The sequence below is a fragment of the Cetorhinus maximus genome, chromosome 1, assembly GCF_964194155.1.
Source record: "Cetorhinus maximus chromosome 1, sCetMax3.hap1.1, whole genome shotgun sequence".
Taxonomy (NCBI): Eukaryota; Metazoa; Chordata; class Chondrichthyes; order Lamniformes; family Cetorhinidae; genus Cetorhinus; species Cetorhinus maximus.
This window is the reverse complement of record NC_135879.1, coordinates 18,562,896-18,581,104: the sequence shown is the minus strand read 5'-3', so window position 1 is coordinate 18,581,104 and position 18,209 is coordinate 18,562,896. Positions and strand designations below refer to the sequence as shown.

General features: G+C 44.9%; 1 protein-coding gene across 3 annotated transcripts in view; it reads left to right on the top strand.

The window, feature by feature from the left end:
* Positions 1-18,209, top strand: part of LOC144677670 (limbin-like) — a 184,283-nt gene that overhangs the window by 50,233 nt on the left and 115,841 nt on the right. For all 3 annotated transcript variants that reach the window (XM_078537849.1, XM_078537792.1, XM_078537736.1), the window contains exons 11-12: positions 6,795-7,034; positions 11,200-11,375. In XM_078537849.1, coding sequence (XP_078393975.1) covers positions 6,795-7,034; positions 11,200-11,375 — 416 coding nt within the window. The remainder of the gene's footprint in view (positions 1-6,794; positions 7,035-11,199; positions 11,376-18,209) is intronic.

Here is an 18,209-nt window from a genome sequence, read left to right as displayed (position 1 = left end):
GTAATGTTGCAGAGCGCTCGCCTGGGCTGCTTGTTGGACTTCAAGCTTGAGGTGCGTTGGGTGGTGGGCAGGTAAGGGCTGCCCTGCAGCTGAGGCGACTTCAGAGGGGTGGGTGTTAAGGGCTGCCCTGCTCTTGAAGGTAGCGCACAAGCACGTGCGGGGATGGTGGGCTGGGTAAGGGAAGTGGCCACGCATTAGGGAAACTTTATATAAAATGACCATTCCTCTGCAGCTGAGGCAGTTCAGGCACAGCCACATTGTTATGATTGGAGTCGGGCCTCTAGCTTATCTGCCCACTCAAGCAACAAAGAGGCATCAAAACACTACCAAGTGCTCCAGAGCTTTTCACCCCTGTGGCATAGACTGCAAAGTAATGAACATTTTAGTGGACTGCAGAACAGTTGAATGACTGGGCATGCTTGTACAATCTCCTTGCTAAAACTGGCCATGGAGCAGTCACTGGTAAAGGCGCTCACAGCTCCTTGCAATGTCATCATCCGGGTTTGGACCAGTCTCCCCCATGGTTCAAACTAACAGCACAGGCTTGCAGTGCGGGTTAGGAGAATGCCTGAGCTGAGAGCACAGCATGCAGTCCAGTGGGGTGGAGGTGGGTAGGGTTTCAGGCAGCCATGCAGCGCACTAATCTCTGGCCATCCAATTGATGGCTAGCACACTCTGTGATGCGTAAAGGGGCCTTCAGACTTAACCAAGAGGTTTCTTAGAACACCCAAGCTAATCCACGCCTCTTTCTCTCTTTCATCCTGCAGAAGGAGTACATCAGGATCATGGAGCCTGGTGACCTAGCTGTATGCCTCATGGCTTACAGAGAGTGAAGCTGACAGAGAAGAGAGTGACGGAGGCGCGTGGCTGTGCAGAGGGAGGAGCAGCACTCTCGGGAAGAAGGGGCGGCTGGGGCTCCTGCACATGCCGCCCAAGAGCCACAGTGAGCTGTAGCTGGGCGGCACCTGGCTAGACCCAGGGTCTATAGACACCGCCTTTCATTCCTGCAGATGACCAAGAATCAGGGTCGCCGAAGACTGCGCATGTCTAGGGAACCTGGTCAGTCACATCTCCCAGCTACTGCAGGGTTTGGCACCACAGGGACATGGAGGGCATCCACTGCCAGTGGCCATGAAAGTGACCACAGAGCTCAATTGCTAGTGGCTCTTTTCAGGGCTCCACAGGTGCCCTCTGTGGGATATCACAAGCCTCTACCCACAAATGCATCAATGAAGTCATGGATACCATCCTCATGAGGGCACACGACTTTGTGCATTTCACACGGGACCAGGACAGTCAGGGTGCAAGAGCAGTTGGATTCGCCCAGATCTCGGACTCCCCACAGGTGCAGCTTGCCATCGACTGCACTCACGAGGTGCTCAGATCTCCATCACAACACACAAGGGATTCCATTCGCTGAATGTGCAGCTGGTGTGCGATCACCACAAATGCATCCTGCAGGTCTGCGCACAGTTTCCAGGGAGTGTGCACGACTCCTACATTCTCAGTTGGTCACAGATCCTGAAATCTTCCAGGGTCCACATAAGCTACAGGGATGGCTTCTCAGGGACAAGGGCTACCTGCAGAGGACGTGGCTGATGACACCCATGCAGCGGCCTCAGACTGCAGCAGAGCAAAGGTATAATGAGGCTCATGCTGCAACTTGTTGGGGCAAACCATTGGGATGCTGAAAATGTGGTTCTGTGCCTGGACCGGTCTGGTGGAGCCCTGCATTGTTGACGTCGGCTGCGCCCTTTACAACCTCGTGCTGCAACGGGAGAGGAGCTGATTGAGGAGATGCCGGAGCTGGAGATCTCCTCCAACCAGGAGGATACCAACAGGGATGAGGAAAGGAGGTCCTCAAAGGCGACGATGACGGGAATGAGACCCTCGTACTGGCCAGACGAGGCAGGTGTGCTTGGGAGGCCCTCATAGCTGCTAGATTTGTGAAGGATTTTGATGACATGCAGTGAGGAAACACCATAGATCCTCACATTGCATCTATGAATGTTTGACTCCAGTCTGGCTTATGGCAGTGCGCATACCCTCTGTAATAATGCTCCTGTCATGGAGACACAGTAAAGGCCCTAATAGTTACTCCATTGCAGGAGGATGATGATGACATGCAGTGAGGACACTCCATAGATATTCATATTGCCTCTGAGAATGTCTGACTCATGTCTGGCTGACGGCAGCTCGCTTGTGCTCTGTGATCAGGGTCATAGTATAGTGACGCAGCCATGAAACTTTCAAAGCATCTGATCCTTTGTCTGCCTTCAGCACCTGAGCCCTTCAGGAGCACAGCATCAGTGTCACAGATGCTGAAGAGATGGGGGTCAGCTGCACTTCAAAGGTGCTGAAAGCACACAGAGAGAATGATGGAACTCTGTGACGTCTGCCCACAACATTCTGGCAGCAATGACAAGCACCATTGAGGTGCAGGCATCAGTAATGTTTCCAGGGAGTGTGAGGCTGGACCATCACTTTAGTTTGAAGGCTGCACAAAGCACAGGGAAGAGGCCCTGGACTGAGACACCTGCCTTTACCTTGTGCAGAAAGGTTTCACATCTCCATGACAGGAACACTGCTCATCAGAACAAGGAGCCATAGGCAGGGTGACATTCTTGGGAGTTTATTGACAATAGTGAACAGTATGTACAAATGATCAACACCCATGCCCAGGCTGTGCAACTACATCATCTTAATCTTCCTAACCCTGCCGCTACATCTTGGTGCTCCCCGGGCATCCACAGCGGCGTTGGAGACAGCATGTTGACTACTAGGCCGTATTTGTGATGACCATGGTGGGCGTCCTCTGAAGGGTCGAGACCTTGAGGGCCCCGGCCTGCTTTCGGGGTCCTGCTATGTGGCAGTGGCACCCTCCTCGGCCTGTGGAGCTGGAGCTGCTGAGAGCACAGGAAGAGGGGATTTGGATGGGCCAGACACTCCCGGAGTCACTTGGGTGGATGGCTCTGGGGGTACATCTGCTGATTCTCTTCCCTATGGGTGCCCGAGGGCCCCAGGCTGACTCCTTGGAGAAGGGAACCTGGAGTGTTAACGACCTGTCCGGCAGCCCTCTCACGTACACACTGTTGGAGGCCAACTATGTTTTCAGTGATGGAGTTGAGCCCGCGCAGCAGTGCAGGAGCGACATCCTGGACCAAGGTCTCCATGGCAGCTGCCATCCTACCAGTGTTGGCCTAGGTGCGTTGGCATGCCGGTGCTATCACTTCAGAATGAAGGCAGACAGACTCCTCCGTCATGCCTTGCAATCTGAGGAGTGCCGGAGACATCCCTTCCTGATGTTCCCGAGCTTGGTTTTGCTGCTTAAGCAACTGTGACATGAGGAGTCCAGAGGCTCATCATCTGACTCGGACTCAGCAATTTTCTGGCCTCCAGCAGTTCTCCGAGTGCCAGAAACCTGGGAAGACCCTGCCTCCACCAGTTGTGGATCAGACATTGTGATGTGCTTACCAGATTGTGACCCCAAGGCTACTCTAAAGCTAGGTCCCATCGAGATGTGTGACTCTGCGCTGGTGGAGGGTGTGGGTGAGCGCTGTGTTGGCACTTTGAAGAGGGCGCCTCCAGATTCCTCTTCAGAGATTTTTTTGGGGCTTGATTGGAGGCCCTGGGTCGTGGATTCCATCTGCTGATTCCAGATATGCCTGCGGAAGCAAGGGGAGATAATTACTGCATTGCAGTGGGCTGTGAAACAGGACACATTAGTCATGGCATGGTCTTCTTTTTTATTATTCATTCATGGGATGTGAGCTTCGCTGGCTGGGCCAGCGTTTTTTGCCCATCCTTAGTTGCCCTTGAGAAGGTGGTGGTGAGCTGCCTTCTTGAACCGCTGCAGTCCATGTGGTATAGGTACACTCACAGGGCTGTTAGGGAGGGAGTTACAGGATTTTGACCCAGCGACAGTGAAGGAACCCCGATACATTTCCAAGTCAGGATGGTGAGTGATTTGGAGGGGAACTTCCAGGTGGTGGTGTTCCCATCTGTCTGCTGCCATTGTCCTTCTAGATACTAGTGGTCATGGGATTGGAAGGTGCTGTCTAAGGAACCTTGGTGAATTCCTGCAGTGCATCTTGTAGATGGTACACACTGCTGCTACTGTCTGTTGGTGGTGGAGGGAGTGAAAGTTTGTGGATGTGGTGCCAATCAAGCTGGTTGCTTTGTCCTGGCTGGTGTCAAGCTTCTTGAGTGTTGTGGGAGCTGCACTCATCCAGGCAAGTGGGGAGTATTCCATCTGACTTGTGCCTTGTAGATGGCGGACAGGCTTTGGGGATTCAGGAGATAAGTTACTCATCGCAGGATTCCTACCCTCTGACCTGCTTTTGTAGCTACAGTATTTTTATGGCTAGTCCAGTTCAGTTTCTGGTCAATGGTAACACCCCAGGATGTTGATAGTGAGGGATTCAGTGATGGTAATGCCATTGAATGTCAAGGAGTGATGGTTAGATTCTCTCTTATTGGAGATGGTCATTGCCTGACACTTGTGTGGTGCGAATGTTACTTGCCACTCGTCAGCCCAATCCTGGATATTGTCCAGGTCTTGCTGCATTTGGACATGGACTGCTTCAGTATCTGAGGAGTCACGAATGGTGTTGAACATTGTGCAATCATCAGCAAACATCCCCACTTCTGACCTTATGAAAGAAGGAAGGTCATTGATGAAACAGCTGAAGATGGCTGAGCCTAGGACACTACCCTGTGGAATTCCTGCAGTGATGTCCTAGAATTGAGATGATTCACCTCTAACAACCACAACCATCTTCCTTTGTGCTAGCTATGACTCCAACCAGCAGAGAGTTTTCCTCCTGATTCCCATTGACTCCAGTTTTGCTCGGGCTCCTTGATGCCACACTTTGTCAAATGCTACCTTGATGTCAAGGGCAGTCACTCTCACCCCACCTCGGGAGTTCAGCTCTTTTGTCCATGTTGAACCAAGGCTGTAATGAGGCCAGGAGCTGAGTGCACCTGGCGGAACCCAAACTGGGTGTCAATGAACAGGTTATTGCTAAGCAAGTTCCGCTTGCTAGCGCTGTTAATGACTCCTTCCATTACTTTACTGATGATGGAGAGTAGACTGTTGGGGCGGTAATTGCCTGGGTTGGATTTGTCCTACTTTTTGTGTACAGGACATATCTGGGCAATTTTCCACATAGCCGGGTAGATGCCAGTGTCGTAGCTGTACTGGCAACTCTGCCCATAGAGTACAAAAGCAAACAAGTTGTGCTGAACACTTATAAACCACTGGATTGGCCCTAGCTGGTGTATTGCATCCAATTCAGGGCACCACACTTTAGGAAGGACTTCAAGGCCTTAGAGACGGTAAAGATATATTCGAATGGCACCAGGATGTGGGAGTTCAGTTACATGGAGAATCTGGACAAACTGGGGCTGTTCTCCTTAGAACAGAGAAGGTTAAGAGGAGACTTGATAGAGGAGTTCAAAATCATGAAAGGTAATGATAGAGTAATTGAGGAGAAACTCTGGCAGAAGGGTTAGTAAGAGGGCATAGATTTAAGATAAATGGCAAAAGAACCGACCGTGAGGTGAGGAAAACAACTTTTGTGCAGCGACTCATTATCATCTGGAATGAGCTGTCTGTGACAGAGCGGTGGAAGCAAATTCAATAGCGACCTTCAAAAAGGAACTGGATAAATATTTAAAGGGGGAGATTTGCTTAGTTGTGGGGAAAGGCCAAAGGAGCAGGATTAACTGCAACCAAAACTAAACATGCTGGAAAAATGTTTTGTAAAAATGTTTCTTCGGTCCTGATGGAAGGTCATCTTGACCAGAAACATTAACACTGTTTCTCTCTGCAGCTTCTGTCTGACCTGCTGAGTTTTTCCAGCAGCTCCTTGTTTTTATTTCGGATTTCCAGCACCTGCAGTATTTTTGTTGGTGTTGTGTAAGTAGGATTAATTAGGAAGCTCTTCCAAAGGGCCAGCACAGGCATAATAAGCTGAATGGCCCTCTGTCTCGATGCATAATTTCATAGTTCCATAAGTCAGTGACAGTGCACTGATGAGATGGGAGGCTAACTTAATAGAACAAAAATCAAGAAAGATGTAAGATGGGATATTGACTTGCTAGTGCCAGTTTTATACTATTGTTAAAAAAAATCACAATCTACCCTTGTGTCTTCCAGTATTGGCTTTACACTTATGCGTGGCCTCCCTTTATACTGGCACTGCAGGGAAGCCAAATCTTTGAAAACTTGAATGTGATCTCACTTTCATTGGCAGCATCACAATGCACTTTTTGACACTTCACCGAATAGAATAAAGATAGAGCACAAACACAGCATTAAAAGAGATGTTCACCAAGTTGCGTTGAAGGCTTTGATCAGGAGAAAAGTGTATACAAAAGAATTTCCTGTCTTCGCTACTTAATATTTCACTAGTAATATTGACTGTGTGACTGCATGTCTATTTTACCCTATATTTTTTGGGGTAAATTTTGTGAGGCTGCTGGTGGGTATTGCAAAGTAACGTATGTTGTCTGCGGTTTTCAGTCCATTGATTTTATGATTCCCATGGGTCAGCAACGTCTGCCTGTGATTTAGAGCCTCACAATGCACCTCGTATTCCATAAGTATGTACTCTTTCTATTAAGGACCAGCTGTCTGCTGATATTAGTTTTTTCTTTGATTCTATAATATCAATTCGGATCAAACAAAGAACAGATCAGTAAAGAATATGCATATAAATAAGCAAGCTGTGGGAGTATTAAAGTGATGGTCTTATGGTATATTTAGAGATTTATTTTTGTTGTTTGTTTAGGTTGTCTCACAGTACAGGAAGGATCTGGAACAATTGCACACATTGGAGCAGAAACGACTAAAGTACTCGCTTTTGGTGGCACATCAAGAAGCTTCTGGAAATGCCCAGAGGGAGTTGGTTGTGCGCCTAAGGCAGGTGTTCCAAGCCATCATCTTTGGCCAGCTGAAGGAGGTCATCAGGCAGGAGGAATTTGTTGCAACTTCAGCCAGCCAACTTCTGCATGAAAACTGGCACATTCAGGTAGAAAAAAAAGGGTGCCACTAAAGCATTATTCTGCAGAAAAGATATTAGGTTGAGAAGATACTAGTTCGTCATTGGGATAATTATGTGGCAAAGGAAGGTGTTCGAAAAGAGAGCCAGCTCATGTATTGTTTTTACTGTGTGAAACGCACACAGGGATTGGTTTTGTAGTGCTGTGCACATTCTTATTTATTCTTTCATGGGATGAGGGTGTTGCTGGCTTGGCCAGTATTTTATTGCCCATCCCTAATTGCCCTTTTGAAGGTGGTGATGACTCACCTTCTTGAACTGCTGCAGTTCATGTGGTGTAGGTACACCCACAGTGCTGTTAGGTAGAGAGTTCTAGGATTTTGACCCAGCGACAGTGAAGGGATGGCAAAATATTTCCAAGTCAGGATGGTGTGTGGCTTGGAGGGGAACTTACAGGTGGTGGTGTTCCCATCTACTTGCTGCCCTTGTCCTTCTAGATGGTAGTGGTCATGGGTTTGGAAGGTGCTGTTGAAGGAGCCTTCGTGAGTTGCTGCAGTGCATCTTATAAATGGTACACACTGCTGCTACTGCGTGTCAGTGGTGGATGGAGTGGATGTTGAAGGTGGTGGATGGTGTGCTAATCAAGCGGGCTGCTTTGTCCTGGATGGTGTTGAGCTTCTTGAGTGCTGTTGAAGCTACACTCTTTCAGGCAAGTGGAGAGTATTCCATCACACTCCTGACTTTTGCCTTGTAGATGGTGGACAGGCTTTGGGGAGTCAGGAGGTGAGTTATTCGATGCAAGATTCCTAGTCCCTGACCTGCTCTTGTAGTAGTATTTTTTGGAATGATGTGCTGGGCTCCCCCATCATTGAGGATGGGGATATTTGCAGAGCCGCCTCCTCCAGTTAGGTGTTTATTTCCCTCAGTATAGATCATAGTATTTATATAGCTGGTCCAGTTCAGTTTCTAGTCAATGGTAACCCACAGGATGTTGATAGTGGGGGATTTAGCGATTGTAAGGCCATTGAATGTCAAGGTAAGATGGTTGGATTCTCTGTTGTTGGAGATGGTCATTGTTTGGCACTCGTGTGACACTTATCAGCCCAAGCTTGAATGTTGTCCAGGTCTTGCTGTATATGGGTATGGGCTGCTTTAATGTCTGAGGAGTCGCGAATAGTGCCGAACATTGTGCAGTCCATCAGCAAACATTCCCACTTCTGACCTTATGATGGAGGGGAGGATATTGATGAAGCAGCTGAAGATGTTTGGGTTGAGGACACTACCCTGAGGAACTCCTGCAGTGATATCCTGGGACTGAGATGATTGACCTCCAACAACCACAACCACCTTCCTTTTGTGCTAGGTATGACTCCAACCAGTGGAGAGTTTTCCCTCTGATTCCCATTGACTTCAGTTTTGCTAGGGCTCCTTGACACCACACTCTAAGTCAAATATTGCCTTGATGTTAAGGGTAGTCACTTTCACCTCACCTCTTGAGATCAACCCTTTTGTCTATGTTTGGACTAAGGCTGTAATGAGGTCAGGAGCTGAGCAGCCCTGGCAGAACTCAAACTGAGCATCAGTGAGCAGGTTATTGCTGAGTAAATGCCACTTGATTGTACTGTCATCGACCCCTTCCATCACTTCACTGAGGATCGAGAGTAGACTGGTGGGGCAGTAAATGGCCGGGTTGGATTTGTCCTGTGTTTTGTGGACAGTACATGCCTGGGCAGTTTTCCACTTTGCCAGGTAGATGCCAGTGTTGCAGCCATATTGGAACAGCTTGGCTAGGGGCGTGGCAAGTTCTGGAGCACAAGTCTTCATTATTATTGCTGGAATGTTGTCAGGGCCCATAGCCTTTGCAATATCCAGTGCCTTCAACTGTTTCTTGATACCATGTGGTGTGAATCAAATTGGCTGAAGACTGGCATCTATGATGCTGGGGACCTCGGGAGGAGCTGAAATGGATCATCCAATCGGCACTTCTGGCTGAAAGATTGTTGCAAAAGCGTCAGCCTTTTCTTTTGGAATGATGTGCTGGGCTCCCCCATCATTGAGGATGGGGATATTTGTGGAGCCACCTCCCCCAGTTAGGTGTTTATTTCCCTCAGTGTAGATCAAGTGTGGAAATTCAATTCAAATCATTTTTGACTCTAACAGTGCTTGACATGCTGTACATTAGTGTTGTTTCCACCTCCGTGCTGCTCCCTTTTGTGATTGTATCGCCTGAAGTGTTAGGCCCCTTGGCCCTGCCCTCCTTCCACTGCTGGGCACACGCTTAGCATGGCACAGACCACAGGGCTGCAATGGAATCTTCAAAGCCCTTCACTGGGCCATTGTCCAACTGATCCTCCAGCATGCTGAATTAAGACAGAACACAGTCATAGATGTCGGAACCCCAGCTTTCTATAGTGTCTGTTTGAACATTTCCAATGTGTCCAAAGTCCTGTGTCTACATTGGCTCAGATTCAGCAAAGGGGATGAAGGAGCTTTTACTTGCCCTCCAGTAGAATTGCTGACAAAATGAACACAGGAGGAAAGAGACCAGAGATAGTATCAACCTGTACTCAAGTCATAAAGGGCCATTTCGACCCTTGAGGAATTACACTGTGGTGTTAAATGGAATTGTTTCCTAGCGTGCAGGTGAGATTGGGAACCTCCAGAATTATTCCTTGCTGTGGGACATGGGAACTGAAATTCCAATTTGTCTTTTTGTAAACAAAGTCAGAAATGCCTGTTTTTTTTTATACCATGATATCACTAATGATGTTGCCAGAATATATGTTGATTCCTATGTGATTCCTAACAAAGTAGTTTTGTTAGTGATAACAAAACAAAATAAGCCAGCCATGATGTTACACTAACTGTCGTGACTATTTGTTGATTCCCAGGCAGCTAACAGGCCTCTTATTCAAGTATTAATGTGGAAGAGTTTGTTGACCCAGCTCTGGAGTCTGCAGTTCTACTAGAGAATGGTTTAATGCAAACAATGAGCATTTGTTTCATCAATCATAATCTATATGATCCTTGGCATTGTGGTGACAAATGTGCCTTTTTGACAGGGGGACAATTGCCTTCAGCTAGACGGCGATGAGAACAGTTATAATCATTATGAAAGAGAAAATTATTTTAAACTTAGTTAGCCTATTGCTTATGCATAATAGTCATAACTAGATTATTAAACAACAGGGCCTTTGACATATATATCATAATTCTAAATGGTTTCATTTAACTCTTGAAAAACATGGGGCAAAATTTTTACCTGGGTGGGCGCGTGCCCGACCCGCTCGAGCGCAAAATGACGCGCGTTGACGTCAGGCGAGCATACTGACGACGTCAACGCACAGTCGCGCGATATTTCGGTTGGCGGGCGCATGCCTGCCAACAAGTTAAAGGCTATTAACAAGGTAAATAAAAGAGAGTTTTCGCTGCCCGTCCAACCTTACGGTTGGCGGGCAGGCGAAAAGGCCAAGCGGCCTTTGCACTTTTTAGCAAGCCTCATCCACGGGCGGGATGAGGTTTCCTAAAGCAAATAAAAATAACATTTAAAATTTAATTAATAACATGTCCCTGCTCGTGTGACAGAGTCACATGAGGGGACATGTTTTATAACATTTCCATTTCTTTATTATTATTTTTTTAAACTCTTCATCTCCCTGAGGCAGCTCTGTGGTTCAGGGAGATTATCAAGCGCGCACTCGTGCGTATGCGTGAAACTCGCGCTCACCCCTCTTGTCCCCCGCCCTGCACAGGTAGCACTGAGCGCTGCTGCTCGCATTTCATGCTGGGCCGGCCTTAATTGGCCCGCAAGTGTGAAATTGCCTTCCAGCCCTGATCGCAGGGGGGCCGTTGGCTTCCTGACCACCCCCGCCAAGCCCGCTCGACAAGGTAAAAATTTTGCCCATGGTAACATTTAAACAGAAAGTGCTGGAAGAACTCAGCAGGTCTGGCAGCATCTGTGGAAAGAGAAACAGAGTTAATGTTTTGAGTCCAGTGTGACTCTTCTTCAGAAGACTCAAATTGTTAACCCTGTTTGTCTCACCACAGATGCTGCCAGACGTGCTGAGTTTTTTTATTTCAGGTCTCCAGCATCTACAGTGTTTGGCTTCTATTTTAACGGTTAAATTAAAATTTTCACAAGGTGTTTATTTTTAACGATAACACAGGTTAGTCTGAATCTCGTGCTCTTTTCTAGTTTCAGTTGGAGAAACTGATGGACCAGCAACTAGCCTTCCAGAGGAAAATACTCGATGAGGGCCTGGCCCATAGAAAAAACCTAGTGAACAGGATACAGCGCGGGGTGAACTATGCACGCAATCTCCTGAACACAGCTGCCCTCCACATTGCAGGCTTTGCCAGTCAAGTGAAAAAGTAAGACATGATTGCCATTCAAACCTATAGTGTCCATCGGAGAATCGTACCTATCCAGAGCCGTGACTTCAGTTAGGCAGGATTTGAGTATATGGATGAATTCATTTTGGCACAATGCAATGGTGATGAAAAGGCATACACAGAATGTTGGGGAACAGAACTTAAGATTTCAATTAAAAGAATTAGCTTTGAAAAATGCCCAGATGCTGGCTGTTGTTGGACAGAGCTGTAGGCACCTGGGTCTCGTAGCTACAGAAAGTAATACTTGCGACTGAAGCCTTATTAGGCTCCTTTTTTTCAATGAATATCCTAGTCTTTGTGGGAGACTGTAGACACCTGCAGAAAATAATATTCCACCCACTTCCCCTCAGGAGAAATGCTGAATTACATGCAAGAAAGAACTTTCACAATGTCAAGCTGCTCAAATGCGTTTCAAAGCCAGTTAAGTGCTTTTTCTGTCGTGTAACAGCTGTTATAGTATAGGGAATGTGGCAGCCAATTTTCACACATACAGGTCCTACAAACAGCAATATAACAATGACCAAATAATATGTTTTAGTGATGGTTGAATGATACCCTGTCTGGAGTGGCTCAGTGGTTAGCTCATCCCTACCTCTGTAAACTCCTCCAGCCCTACAACCCTCCAAGATCCTTGCACTCCTCCAATTCCAGTCTCTTGCACATCCCTGATTTTAGTTGTTCCACCATTGCTGGCTGTGCCTTCAGCTACCTAGGTGCTGAATTCTGGAATTCCCTCTTTGAACCTCTCAGCCTCTTCATCTCTATTACTCCTTTAACACTCTCCTTAAGCCTACGTCTTTGCCTATCTCCTAATTGGTTCAGTGTCCAAGTTTGTTTGAGAATACTCCTATGAAGCACCTTAGGATGTTTTACTAAGTTATAGGCACTATATAAATGCATCAGGTCGTTGTGGTCGGGTCTTTTACAAGAATTAATTGGCATGAAATCAGGCATCAACTCAGTAACTAATCCAAAAATTATGTGTGAGTAGTGGCTGTAATGGTCTATAATTAGGAAAATGACCTATCACTAGTTTGTTTGACTTCATTAAATGAGTCAGCATCAAAATCTCATAGTGTAATTAGCAACATTCTTATAATCTTTCAAAACATTTGCTTTCTAATTGATAAAGAAAAGACTCAAATTTGGAACATTTGGAAAGGTACAATTGTAATTCTAAATGAGTTTAAAAACTACTGGTGGAACTTTGAATAGTATACCTTTTACCACTCTCTTGATGCTGACAGTAAAATAGTATTTGATAATAGAAATATATTTTGTGATGTTGCAATTTCCATTATGGGTTTAGCACCATGGTAAATATTTACAGTTACTGAGGTAAGGTAATTTGCCATAGTCCACGCGGGAGCATAGTTATCTTTCTCAGAGAGAGAGAGAAAGAGAGACAAATGGGTATATAGCTTGAGAAGCACCATTCCACATCAAGCATGGGTTAAGGCAAGAAGGCAGGCCTCCATGAACTACAATAGTTGATGCAGAGATTGGATCTGTACTGCGAGCATCATTCTGCACTGCACCCTAGCCACCTAAGCTAACTGATCCCCACACTATTACAGCAAATTACATCTGCTTTAAATAGATTGTTATTTTCTGAAAGATGTTGACCTCACAAGTGCTGTAAACAGTTCCTATTTCCACCAAACGAGTTTTGAAAATTTCAGTGATGTAGCATTTATTAAAAAAACACTTTTGACAGGATGTAGGCACCGCTGGCTAGGCCAGCATTTGTATCGCCCATCCCTAATTGCCCTTGAGAAGGTGGTGGTGAGCTACCTTCTTGAACCGCTGGAGTCCATGTGGTGCAGGTACACCCACAGTGCTGTTAGGGAGGGACTTCCAGGATTTTGACCCAGTGACTGTGAAGGAATATGGTTCCAAGTCAGGATGGTGTATGGCTTGGTGGGGAACTTGCAGGCGGAGGTGTTCCCATGCATCTGCTGCCCTTGTCTTTCTAGGTGATGGAGGCTGCAAGTTTGGACGGTGCTGTCGAAGGAGCCTTGGTGAGTTGCTGCAGTGCATCTTGCAGACACTGCTCCTATTGTGTGTCACAGTGGAAGGAATGGGTGTTGAAGGTGGTGGATGGGGTGCAAATCAAGTGGATGCTTTGTCCTGGATGGTATCGAGCATGAAACAAAGCGAATAATATTTTCTAACACTGCCGTGTACAGGCCAATTAAAATGCTTAGGTATTATCAGGAAAGCTGTTTACAGTGTATAAAAAAGTGTAAGGTATGAAGCAAAATTTAAGAAATATTAAGATCAACCCTAAGGACTCTCGTGCTTCTGGATTACTTTGTGTTGGTCACCTGGACATCATCCTGCATTGACAAAACCAGAAGTGGGCAGGTTCAAGGTGGGTTCTGCTCCAGATTTTTTTTTTGCATTTTGACCTCTGACACAACCTCGACCCACTAGTTTTTAGGAGCTAAGGTTCAGCCCAACGATCTTTAAATTATATTGTGGAAAGACAAGTGCATGAACAGGTGATACAGATATGAAATGCCATTTATTTTAAACTGGTTCGTGCCTCCATTAAAATAATCAGCCAAAGAGTTTCATAGCCACGTGTTATATGTTACACACTAATTTTGGAGCAAACGTATTATCAGGTTTTGAGAGATGTTGAAGCCTTCAATTACAAACGTAAGTGAAGATACTCAAAGGCACAGAAGACGATTTTATACATACATTTAGTTAAGTTATTGTGAAATGTGTCACTTCTCAACTATTTTTAATCTGTAGAAAACCCATTAATAAACTTGTTAGGAATGAAGTATTAATACTATTTACACTTGCCTCACTATTGAAGAATAGTTCATTGATTTCCTGTCTGGTGATTTTTATTCTAGTGTGAAGCAGCATATCCAAAATTAAAATGAGAGTTAGCAACTAGTATTTGACAAATCAGTATGACCAAATCACTATTCACGGGTCCGTTCAGAAACGCTAGTAATAATATTCTGCTAAATCCAGATTTCTTTGCTATTTATATGATTTATATTTCCTGCATGAATAGAGATGGAGAAAGTGTAAGCAGGACGCCTGCCAGGCCAGGTGATAAGTATGGCCTGTGTGGATGGTGAACATGTACACACATTGTACCTGTTTCAGCTAAACAAAATAAGTGACAGCCATTCGCTGGTTCATTCCTCAGGGCAATGCCTTGACCAATCAGGGTCAAACTGCCTGGTTTAAGTTTCAAACAATGCTTGGCAGTTAATTGTCAGTCACCATCAGTGGTGCATTCTCCATGGTAATACCACTTGCCAACCAGTCAGCACTCTCTTCACATACAGTAAAAATTGTTGTTTTCCCCTTATATTGGTGTTCTTGCGAGTATCCTGATGAGTGCAAGACGAAAAGCTTAGACATGTCTCTTTTTTCAGCAACACTCAAGTTCTGTACTACCAAATCACTATATATTTCCCAAGTGCCAAATACTGGTTTGTAAACTCTGGATTATTCTAATGGATGTGGACAACTAGCTTCAGTTTCTCTTCCCTCCCTTATTCCCCTTTTTGCACCATGTTACCGCCCAGATCCTGAACCTGGTTTAAGGCTAAATATAATCGTAAGGAGACTAAAAACCAGCATCAACATCAATGTGTCTTCAACTGAACTACAGCTCCAGTGGCGGGATACTGTGAAACTATTATTGGATTTTCCCTCAGTACATAATTTTGTATATAAATCTGTATTTTTAAATTGTGTAGTTTCATGGTTGTTGTTAGAAACACAAACTTTTCAGATGTATATTCAATATAAAATGGCAGAATTGTTTATTGCATGAGAAATAACTCATTGCAACCAGTAGCACCATCCCCCCCGCAATGTAATTTAATTTATTTGTTGATATTTAATCTGACTCAGAGCCGAAAAACTTTAGTCAAATTTGGGGCAGTGTCAAAATAAGTGGATCTTATTGTATGGCAGAGCAAGCTCACAGTGCCAAATGGCCTACTCCTGCTCCTAATTTCTATGTTTCTGTAGTGTCAGGCCCACGTTGCATCAATGGCAAAGCTAGAGGGCAAATCCAGAGTTAGGGCCCCGAGTTACAGTGGAACAAGTGAGGTGAAACCCATTGTTGAGATAGCCTCCCATTGCTTTGGTTTGCCATTGCAAAGTGTAACTACAGTGTGGTCTCACATTGATGCAAAAACTGCCTGGTTGGTCCTTTTGGCTTCTCTGGATGCCTTTGTTTAATTTACTCCCAAATTAATTTAAATGTTTAGATAATTAGAATGAAAGGCTTTTTTAAAAATATAATGTGGATAATACTGCCTGCCCTGTCTAAAGATTATTATTTCACGCCTTGGCTCTACACATCTATTTTAGCACAAAGTCCCCTCAATGGGAGACTGACAGAATTAGGTGCAATGTTGGTGTTATACACAGCCCCATTTTACTCTCCACTGAAATTAATGGAAAGTAATACTGAACAAGGTGCAAACCCAGCGGTCAACTCCATCCTGTGCATTTCCCGTCCAACAATCTAGGTTAGAGTTACCCCAAAGTTTTAGCTAGCCCATGTAAACTACATGCTGCTTGGCTAAATTCTCATGGACCAGGAACTGTACTAAATTACACATTAACATTCGTTCATGTCAGTTGTTTCTTTTTGTTCTTTTGCTACTCGTGGCTATTTTCCATTCTCATGGGAGCTGACTTCATCATTGAAAAGAGATATGAAGGAAATAAATGCTTGTTAAAGTTTTTAATAAAATGCTAATACTGCTAACATAGGTTAGCCTGCAGGAAAAATATAGATGTGAGCAAGATCAGATCAATGCTTCTAAACTGTTGACTCAATGCATCAAACAGGCAATGGTTTCTCTCAAAGTCTGTGGGACATGTGCAATTAGTTATTGCTTTCTTTTAATCTAACTGAGCGCAAAGAGAGAATCAATATTTACAGAAATCAATATAGTCAGAAGTGGATGTCAATTCTTTATGCTTGTTTCCCCTCCTACTTACTTAATAGAATTTTTACACTACAACTTGAAATGTTTAATCAGCTACTTTTATCAGCTAATTTTAATCAGCTACTTTGAACATTATTTTTTTGATTGGGGGAATAATCTTACACTGCCATTTATGTTTTTAATACAGAGTATAACTTGAGTAGTGCAATAGTTTGTTCAAATAATTAGTTTGCCAACGTATTTTAGACTGGATTTAGTTTATTTGACTGTTTATAAAATTGGCGGTTTAGACAGCTCAACAGTTTGGTCTGCAGCGATATTTAAATGAAAATTGTTTCCTGTATAAAAATGTTATGAGCCTAAATTTTAGTCAGTTGGTATTGAGGAAGAAAGAGAATTAAGGCAAGAAACATGGAAGGCGAAATTGGAAAAGAGAATTAAAAGGATATATCTCGGTTGTATGTTAATGAATATTAAATTTCCTAAAAGCTAGAAGGCGAATTCAAAAAAGTTTAAATGCTAATCATGGTTCGGAGGTGTAGTACATTGGAGCTGTCATATACTGCATCACAAACTGCATGGTTATTGTACAATGAGTACTGATTGCAGTTGTGACATTCTTTGAAGGTACACACTAGAGGTCAATAAAGACCAGTGTTTATTCTAAGCAGATTATTATTGCGCAACAAAATGTTGTTTCCAAGTATGAACAAGAATGTTTTTTACAACCTATCTGTGCAAGATGATGCCTAACTCGAAGTACTTGATTTACCCCTTACTGTTTTCAAGGGCAGGATAGTGGTGATTCCTGCCCTGTCACCCGAAGAGTTGGCGGGGAATTCATTCCCGCTGATACCAAGCCGCCCTGCGGCCATTTAATAATCGACAGGGCATTAATTGGCTAAGCGCAGAACTTCAACTTACATCTGGGGAGGAAGTCCCGCCTTAGAAAGCTGCCAGCCAATCAGATGGCTGGCAGCCCTGTAGTTTCAGTAGCGCCAGGTTCGAGAGCGGCCACTGATTGAACTATAGGCAGTCCCGAAGAAGAGGAGCTAATGGAGGCTGGACTGCAGGTAAGTCTGGGGTATTGGCGGGGCTTGGATGGTAGGCCCCAGCAAGGGAAATAAGAGGTTCGGTGGAGCCAGGTTTGAAAGGGTGGGAGTCGGAGGAATTAAGGGGGCGGGGTTATGACCTTGGGAGGTTGCATCAAAATCAGCATAGCGGACCCCCAAAGATGGGCACCCCACATGTTGCCCAACACCAGCCTGCGCAGCTAAACTGCCGGGCTAACCACGTGACATGGGCCTCCCCCGCATGGTTAAATAGTGGCGGGGGGGGGTGGATGAGGCACTAAAGCGGCTATTAATTAAGTGGCATTAACAAAATAAACCATTTTATTCTTATTATATACAAAAGAATATAATTTGATGTCTGAATAATCATTGCATTTAAATGGAAGCTCCCAAACAACTGGTGTGCATTTCATGTCCTTGAGAAGTGCACAGGAGAGCTTTAATCAAAGATGTTGAGTCAAGCAAAAACAAGGGCATTATTTGTGAAATGCAGGCAAGAAGCACAAAACTAACCGTAGCATGACTACTCATTTAGTTTTTGCTGTCTGTTGTGCACATCAGCTGTAACAAGGTTTAGCCTAACAGGGCATGAAAGGAAGATCAATAAGCATAGAAATCGAAGTGCACGAACCACTGTGCAACTTTTATCCCGTCTCTCCCCAGCACAGAATTTCTGAATCCTGAGTCTAAGCCTGATACAAGACGTTTCTTTTCCTTTTGGTTATTGGATGCTGTTTAACAGTTTGGTACTCGTGAGTTTTTGTTGCTGATGTTTTAGAAACGTATTTTTGGCTGGA